The 9,108-nt window shown below is 47.4% G+C and overlaps 1 protein-coding gene across 2 annotated transcripts; it reads right to left on the bottom strand.

Moving 5' to 3' along the window:
• Positions 1-726: 726 nt before the first annotated feature.
• On the bottom strand, positions 727-8,811 carry KLHL38 (kelch like family member 38). 2 transcript variants are annotated; one of them, XM_010988766.3, is made up of 4 exons: positions 8,596-8,811; positions 6,548-7,901; positions 2,242-2,347; positions 727-1,357 (listed from the first exon to the last, which is right to left on the bottom strand). In XM_010988766.3, exons 1-4 carry the CDS (start codon positions 8,679-8,681, stop codon positions 1,059-1,061), a joined length of 1,845 nt encoding a protein of 614 aa, XP_010987068.2. In that variant the 5' UTR covers positions 8,682-8,811; the 3' UTR covers positions 727-1,058. The 2 variants fall into 2 exon arrangements, with proteins under 2 accessions (XP_010987068.2, XP_010987067.2); XM_010988765.3 differs by having other exon boundaries at positions 6,548-8,140; positions 8,596-8,659.
• Between the last annotated feature and the right edge of the window lie 297 nt (positions 8,812-9,108).

The raw sequence follows: 9,108 nt of genomic DNA, 5'->3' as shown, positions 1-9,108 counted from the left end.
CCAGGTGACTGTAATGTGCCACCAGCTTCAGCTAATTCCTGAGTTTGGGACTGAGCCAGTGTGGAAGGCACTTGGAGATAAAGGGGCCGTAGGGAAGGTCAGCCCTGGCACTGGGTGGGCCGTAACTGTTGTATCTCTGAAGGAATTTGTTGACTTTCCTCAGAACAGCAATTCTCCTAAAATTTACCAAAATGAAAATTTTGATTAATTATAGCTCCCCAGAGGCTGGAGAAAAACATCATTTGGCACTAGAAACAAGCTTTATTCTGGTGGTGCAGATAATTTTGCAGACACTAGATACTGAGTTTCACATACTCTTCTGGAATTCCAACACACTACATCCTAGAATGCAGAGAGACACAGTCACGGCCAATTGTTCGTGCTGCCGCCCGGACCAAGTGCTTCCAGGGACCCTGTTGGGGTCCTTCACCCTTTAGTTCTGAATTTCCATGATGATCTGGGCAGATGTGGTTTTTATTGCCCAGCATTTCTTGCTTTGGGGAACTTTTGTCCCATCATGTGCAGTTTGGATAGGTTGCCAATGACAATAGTTAACCCCACCTCTGCCTGTAGAGACATAATCCAGGAGAAGCCAACTAGAGTTGGACAACACAATCTCTGGAAACAGTGATTGGCTCAAGGAGGGGGGCGTGGAATTCAAAAAGGGCCAATCAGCATTATTTTGGGTGGAGGGGGAGTAAAATTCTTTCCTGAAGATGCCAAGCTGGAGAGGGTGGGTCTGGATTTATCAGTTGCCATTGTCCTCACACCGTGTGGATAAGGAAGCTTGTTTGTAGAATAAAGGCCAAGAGAGATGAGGTAGAGAAGGAGGGAGGGATGGAGGGGGAGCGAGAAAAGAGAGACAGAGAGAGACAGAGACAGAGAGACAGAGTTCTGTCAACAGTATGGTTGGTTCCAGGGCTCCAGGCTTTCAAACTCACTGGAACTTTCATTCCTGTGTGCTCTCCTTGTACCCTTTTAGGGTTAAGCTTTTTAGAGTTGGGTTCTGTCTCTTGCAACAAGAGCATCCCGACTAAGACAGAAGACCTCTCGGTTTCTCATGGACCCCAGGGAAAGGTGGAAGTGTGGGGGATGCATTGAAGAGTGAGGCAGGCGTGGTCAAAGAGCTTGTGAGGCAGCTGTCCCTGGGACGACCAGGTGTCCGTCTCGGGGTCATAGCAGTCAAAGGAGGCCGAGTCCTCGATGTTACAGTCCGTGGTCAGCCGCCGCCCGCCCGTCACGTACAGCTTGTTCCCCATCACTGTGGCCCCGTGGTGCATCCTCCGGTCTTTCATGTCTGCACATTTGGCAAACTTGTTGGACTGAGGGTCATAGGCAAGGATCCTCCTCGTGTAACCTGAAAATCAAATGGCAGATTGGCAAGGTCAACGATGCCTCTTTGGGACTGAAGGTCAGTGGTCTGGGATCTCTGCTATCGTCTAACCCTGAGGTTGGACTCTGAACTAAAGTGTAGACTGTTTCCATCACCTGCCCCAGCCTGTCTCGTGTGTGGCAGGGCTGGGGTTTGGACCTGGGTCTGTCTGACTCCAGTCTCTGCATCTTAACGTGAAGTGAAGGCAGCACTTGTGTCATTCTGAGATGGAGAGCAGCCTCCTGATTCCAGTGGCCTTCTCAGCCTCGTTGGTTTTTTCATCTTTCTCATATGCTCATCCAAGAGTTAACAATGCAAGGAAGGAGCCTTTGGGAACTCAGAAGTGAGTACCCCACAACAGTCCTATCTGGGGGGTACTTTTAGGATCCCCATTTGACAGAGCAGCAAACGGAGGCACAAAGAGATTAATAATTTGCCTAAGAGTATACAGCCAGTAGGGGCAGAGTTAGGATGTGAACTCAGGTTTATCTGACCCCCAAACCAGCTCTGCTAACCCTGGCATACTGCAGTTACAGAGAAATGATCCTTAGTAGCTAATCTTATTTACAATAGCAAATGTGTTTTGATTATTTGCTCCAGGTCTGGGATGGTGCTAAGTGGTTTAAACATGTGAGCACATTTTATTGTCACAATTCTGTGACATAGGTATTATCTCACTCCTTGTTTGCAGATAAAATGGGAGAAACTTCTGGATGAGAAAGGAACTTTGTCAGGTTGTCCACACTCCCCTAGCTGGATGGTTGTGCTTTTAAAAAGACTGTCCTGCAGAACAACATCTATCAGTGACCCGTTTTCCATGGGAGATGCCAAGTTTGTGTCCAGTCTCCCGATCCTCTGTTCAAACTCACCTCCCACAATGACAATCCGCTCCCCAAGCACCACGGCAGGGGCACATACATTCTTGATCATTCTTGTCTCCATTTTGAACCACGTGTTTCTGGAAATGTGATAAACCTGAGGGGAGAAACGTAATCATGGTGCTGCGTTTTGAAACGATACATTTAAAAAAGATTTTTTTTAGTTGGAGTATAGTCAGTTAACAATGTTGTGTCAGTTTCTGGTGTACAGCATAATATTTCAGTCATACATATACATGCATATATTCCTTTTCATATTCTTTTTCATTTTTATTATATGTTACTACAAGATATTGAACATAGTTCTCTGTGCTGTACAATATGAGCTTGTTTAAAGTGATACATGTTCTTAAAAGATAGAAATAGCAATTAAGAGGGTGAACAAGCAGTGATTTCTTTTCCTTTTCACTTTGTCCCCTAGTCCTTAAAATGTAAATATATTACTATCAGCAAACAAAATATGATTAGATAACAGAAAGAAGAATGTTGCTAGAGACTGGCCTTTCTGAGACCAGCGACTGCGTTTCTGTAGGATGGACCGAGAGTTATGCATTTGTAGTGTGGGTTCGCTCACCGTGCTTGGAGCATTTCTTTCTTTCAGTGAGAAATGGAGCAACTTGCATATGCAGAAAACCAGTCATTTTTCAAACATTTTTATTTCTGGCTTGTGTTTAAATTTCTAAATGTTCCAGGGTATCTGAAAGGGTCTTACGGCCAAGAATAAATCTGGGGCTAAATGAGGAAGGTTTTTGAACAGTTCATGCCTGAAAGTCATTAAAATCATAGGAAAAAAGACCTCATGAGAACAGGAAGAAAGAGCAAAGAGGTGGGGGCAGCATTTCTTGGCTGTGGTCTGAAATAGAGAGCAAACCGTGATTCCTAGAACATATTCTCCTGTTAAATCCCTCAGTATAAAGTTTAAATGTCAAATGTAAATTAGTTCATTACTGAACTAAATTCAGTTCACAAAATTTAGCCCGAGAAATGTAGGATGGGCTTCATATAAGAAAAGAAGGAGCAAAAACATTCATTTACAGAAGAAAATCGTGCAGTATTCTTCCCTGGAAATGCTTTCTGCATAAAATATAATCACCACAGTGAAGGCCTTGTCTTTAATCATTTTACTAAATTTGATCTTCACAACTGTCTTATGGAGCAGGTACCATTACTTCCCTCCATTTTTTCAGATTGGACCATTGAGGCTGAGAGAGGTTGAGCAACGCGCCTGAGGTCACCCAGGGAGAGTGAGCAGAGGAATCGGTCTGGCTGAGCCCAGAGTCCATACTTTCCTCCAGCCCGCTCATGGCTCTGCGCAGGGCCATGGACGTGTGGCTTCTCTTGATAGAAGCACTTGAGACTGAAAGTCTCTTGAAGTCTCTGTCAGTCCTGCAAGTTGGTGAAGCCTCGAGGAGGCCAAGAGCTAGAGACAGGGCCGACCACAACAGCTACCAAGCCTCATGGTGGCCAGTAGGTAGGTGACACGCTTTGGAAAGTAGGATCCTTGCAGGAAAAGCCAGCACTGGTTGCATTTTACTTGACTGAGTAATTGCCTCCTGGCTTTCTGCTCTCTGTCAGCTTTGAGGATGGTTTCAGAAACAGGTTAAATATTTGCTCACCATCCTCATGAAACCCCCAGAGAGACTGAGGCAAGGACAACAAAGAGTGGTCTTTGACCCGTGGAGGAAGTGATACTTTGTTATGGTAAAGGATTTGCTTAATGGCATCCTGCAGCAGAGGTAGGAAGAGGGCCAGCTAGAAATGCACACGTACACACACGGTTTGCACGATAACCTCACAGTCGTATAGTCCTTAAAAGAAAGCTTGCGTGCAGGTAAACCATCCTGTGAAGAAATCTTTGAACCTATGCCTGAAAATCCAACCTACCCCATCCAGTAGCCCCAACCATTCATCTTGAACTTTTTTTTTTGAAATCGTATTTTTTGGAAATGGAAATTGTACTCATTCAGATAGTACAATTTCCATGACAAAGCTAGTGGCCAAGAAGAGCTTCCAAATGAATACTGTTCCCGTTTTCCCCTTCTCACGAGTGCAGTGTACAAGGATTGCTCGCGTGTTCGTTGTTTTTTGGCTTTGCAAGGTTCTTGTTTGATTGTCCTATGCATTTCTTGACGAGCGAGCTTAAATGCTTTTTTGAGCTTTGTATTTATTCTAAGGAATTGATAACAATTTTGTTTTGTGAGGTTATCAGCGTATTTGTTGACTTTATTTCGAAAAATAGTTATTAAAAAAAGCAGGAGGGGCTCTAGCTTAAGGTAGAAGCACCTGTGCTGTGGCCAGAGCTTGGAGGGAACAGAACACGTTTCTCTTGGCTCAAGTAAATGAGGGGGATTTGGAGCAAATTTAAAATCTGCCTAGATGGTCAGGGAGGAGCTGAAAATATGGGCTGGAGAAGTGAAGGAAAGAAAAAAACAAGAAAAGAATAAAAACAGAGTTTGTCGCTTTTTTCCATCTCCACTGGCACCAACTTAGTCCAAGTGGCCACCATCCCTCTCCTGGATCTAGAGGTTCTAGAATAACCTCCAACTCTCCTTCCTTCATCCACTCAGGCCTCTTCCAGTGCCTTCTCTGCAAGGCATCCAGAAGGAACTTCTGAACATGCAAATTTGACTGCTCCACCTACCCTGCCGCTCTCAGACCCAAACCCCAATTCCTTGACAAAGCCTGGAAAGCCCTGCCAGATCAGCCTCATCTCCACAAACCCATTCCCCAAGAATGTTCTACAAGTTCCCTTGGAGGGGCTCAGGGGCAGTAGATTGGGTGGAGTGGGTCGCTCAGTGTGGCTTGGAAAGGGGGCTGGGGGAGATTATGTGGGGCCTAACCCCCCACTCCGCCTGGGTGCACAGCCTCTCTCCCCCTTCCTCTGTGCTGCAACTACACGGTCCTGCTGTTGCGTCCTCCAGGTGATGGGCTGTGCCCCCTTTCTACTTCAGGACCTTCGTGCAGGCTGTTCCCTCACCCAGGAACACCACCCCTTCCTCAGCGGAGGAGTCTTGACTCTGGCTTCAGATGGCAGACTCGTCTGCCCAGAGAAGCTTTCTGCCCCTCTCTGTCCACGTCAGGGCCCTCTGTCTGCCCCACGCTTCTTCCTTCTCTTTTACTCTTTATCCTCACCTGCCTTCTCTCGCCTCCTGCCTCTCCACTCAGGCAACTTAAACCAGCCTCACAGAGATCCCTCCAAAGTTCCCTGAACTCTCACCTACTCCCTGATTCCCTTGAGACTGGTTTAGGGCACCCCTATATTCTTAGAGCATCCCTCGATTCAGCACTGAATTGCAGTGGTCTTGCGAGCTCCTGGAGCTCATGCCTGGGTCCCCAGGGCCTTCACCATGGTTGGCATGCAGTGTAACTTCTCTAATGAATAGAGCAAATCTCAGGAGCCTCCTTGATTATCTTTGTCTTTTTTTGTTATTGTTGTTAATGGAGGTACTGGGGATTGAACCCAGGACCTTGGGTGCATGCTAAGCACACGCTCTACCACTGAGCTACACCCTCCCCATCCTTAATTTTCTTTAAAGAGAGGCTTGTTATTCAAGTTTTTATATCATTAGGTGAACTGCAGAGATTAGCAATTGCATAAAGTTGGAAAACACCTAATATTCTGAAATGTTGGTCTTTATTAATCACGCTTCTCAGAGGGCTTCTTAGTGAAATCAGCGCCTACCTATCATTTAAGGCAAGAGTTCCACAACCTGGCTGTGCCTGAGAATCTCCTGCAAACTTCTGTAAACAGTAAACGTCCAGACCCAACACTTAGAGATTTTGATTCAGCAGATCTAAGGGCAGGTTCCGGGGGATGTGGTTACAGACTATGGACTAATGCTTGAGAATCTTCTATTAAGGCCTTACTGACCTGGGTTTAAAGGATCTGCAATATTCCTACAGGACCTGACTATCCAGCATTTGGTGTGTTCTAGCTAGAACTTTTAGATGTCTCTGATATACCTTTGTATGTATTAATCTTACACAAAAAGAATTCATAAATGAATTAAATCTGGCTGATATTAAACTACCTTCTTTCCTTCTCTCCCTCCCTTCTTTTTCCTCCCCCTGCAAATTACAAGTGTGTATCATATGTATGTGTGTACGTACGTATGTATGTATCACATGTATGCGCATGCACATTTGCGTGTATTTGCATGTATGTGTCACGTGTATGCGTGTGCACGTGTATGTATGTAGGTATGCGTGTGTGTGTGTTTGTGTGTGTGTGCGTGTGTGTGTGTTTGTGTGTGTGTATATGTGTGTGTGTGTAGGCTTGGTGGGGAGGATCATTTACCTGGATAAGGCGCACAGGGTTCTGCATGATGTCCTCTCCCCCAAAAAGGTAGAGTCTTTGGTCTTTCACTGCGACTGCAGGGTGGAGGACCCCCACTGGCATGCTGGCCATGCTCTCCCAGACATTGCTGATGCTGTCATATCTCTCCATGGAGTCCATGACCTCGTGCCCTTCTCCAATGCCCCCAATGGAGAAGATGAAGTTCTTGTGGGCAGTGCTTCGGTGGGAGTAGCGGGCCACCAGCATGGGCTGCCCCAGCCTCCACTGATTGAGTTTCAGGGAGAAGATGTAGACGTTGTGACTGGGCACGCTCTTCCCTGCGCCCACAGCCATGCCTCCCAGCACGTAGATGCTGCGGTGCAAGGTGACGGCCGAGGCCTTGTACAGCCGGGCCGGGAGTTTGGCCAGGCTCTGCCACTGGCTGGTCTGTCCATTGTAGAGCAGAACATCCCTAGTGGTCTGCTGGTTGTCCTTCCTTCCACCCAAGAGGATGAGGAAATCTTGGTAAGAGCTTCTTGGGGGGACGTGCCACAGAGGGTGGAGGTCGGGGGCGCAGGTGGTGCTGTACAAAGAAAACATCTGCTTCTTGGCTGTCTCCAGGATGGTCTGGCAGTGGGGCGAGGACTGGAGGAGGGCATCGTTGGCAATGAAGTGATGGAAGAAGGCTGGGTGGACGTACTGAAGCCTGACCTGCTTGAACAGTTCCTGCATGTATCGTGTCCGGGTCTGGAGGTCATGCTTGACCCAAACCATGAGGGCTTCGAACACCTTCTCCTCCTCCCCACAGAGCCCATCGTCTCCCAGGTAATCTCGCAATTCCAAGGCACAGAGCTCCTTCAGGTCAGCCGATGCCACCACTTCTGGGAAATACACCAGGGCCACCTCCCTGGCTCTCTTCCTGAGGCTCTCACAGCTTAAGATTTCAGACAGTCTGATCAAGCCCAGGCAGTTGCTGGGGGTCAGCTGGCTCTGGAGGTAAGAGGAGCAGGCCTCGAACAGCTTGGGGTACTGCAGCAGGGAGGCGGCCTCCATCAAGGGCAGGACCGTGTCAGCTGTGATATGCACCTCGCCCGTGTACACATACAGGACGATCCGCTCCAGAGTCGGGGAGTCAATGCCTTTCAGCTGGACTTTGGCCTCCCTGCTCTCTCGGAAGTTGCTGCAGAACATGGCCCTGAAGTAGGGGCTGCTGGAGGCCAGCACGTTGCGGTGACAGGGGACCTCCCAGGCCCCGGTGCAGATGCTCACGTCGGTCAGGATCCTGTTTTGCCTTAAGCTGTTGAGCTGCCTCAACAAGTCGGAGGAGAAGTCACGGTCTTTGAAGAGCAGTGCATCTGGCGACTCCTCGTCCATCCTACAAAGATGGGGAGAATTCACAAGAGGGAGCACGTGCTGGAGGGTTGAACTGTGGTGACTCCAAGATTTAGAGCATCTATGTCCATTCACTGAGATGCTCATGGGTATTGCCAAGAATATCACTTTAGTGAAGGTTGGAAGGGGAGGCCACCTACACCTTAGACCTCACAGCTGACACCTCTCTGTGTGGTTACGATTGCTCTCAAAGGTACCAGGCAAACAGCATCTGCAGACAACCTAAGAAAAACAAAACAAAACAAAAGAAAAACCAGCAAAAGAAGGTGGCTGGATAAATTGGGCAATTTGAAGTTGGCAAATGGTCGCAGGCTGAGAGGTTAGCCTGAAGCAAGATGACAGTCTGTGCATTTGACCCGCAAAAGTCTGTGAACTTTTCTCCAGATTCTCAGCATATCTGTTTACTAAAGTAAACTCATCTAAACATCTTTCTGGGTGTTCATCATTCCCCAAGGATGTCGTTCTGGGGGCATGGCCTTCTGGTGACTAGACAGAAATGAGGGACAAAAATGGACCTTTGCAGTGTTTTTGTTTTCAAACATGACTTCATGGAGTCTTTCGGGTTTGTTTTACAAAAGGGATAAATAGAAGGCAGAGACCACACAATACCTGGACAGGGTTTTTGGATGACCTCTGGCAGGCTCCCTGCAGAAGAATTAAACATTAGAGACATTTACCTTGTTTTGCTGCCGTGACATCCACCGATGGCTGCTCCGGTCGGTCCCTCCTGAGAGTTTCCACCTCTGTCTCCAAGTGAAACCATAAACCCAGGCCTTTCCTTCAGCTGGCAAATAATTTGTTCTGGGAGAATTCTGGATTTGTTTATGCTGAAGGCACTTTCACAGTTTTCTAGAGCTTTGTGAAAGGACCGCTGGGGAGGGAGACAGTGTATACATTCCAGAGCTAAGAATAGTTGCATATGTACTTTCCACTGTTATGACATGTGACTTTCCAGTTGCCTTTTGCAGCAACCCGAGGGCCTGCAGACCCGACGCATGCCCACATGCCTTGTTTCCTTGGCAAGTGTTTACATCGGCAGAAATAGATCTGGAGGAACAGCTTCTCTTAGAGAAGACTTTGCTGCCCACTTGGACACAACCCGAGTCCCTTGTCCTAAAAGTGCCTGGGAATTCTAGATGTCTGTAAACAGGTTGCCGTGACCTGGGAAGAGTCACTGAAGATAGTTCTGG

This window comes from Camelus dromedarius, chromosome 20 (genome assembly GCF_036321535.1).
Source record: "Camelus dromedarius isolate mCamDro1 chromosome 20, mCamDro1.pat, whole genome shotgun sequence".
Lineage (NCBI taxonomy): Eukaryota > Metazoa > Chordata > Mammalia > Artiodactyla > Camelidae > Camelus > Camelus dromedarius.
Note: the sequence above shows the minus strand (reverse complement) of the source record. Positions and strands in the feature narration are given on the sequence as shown.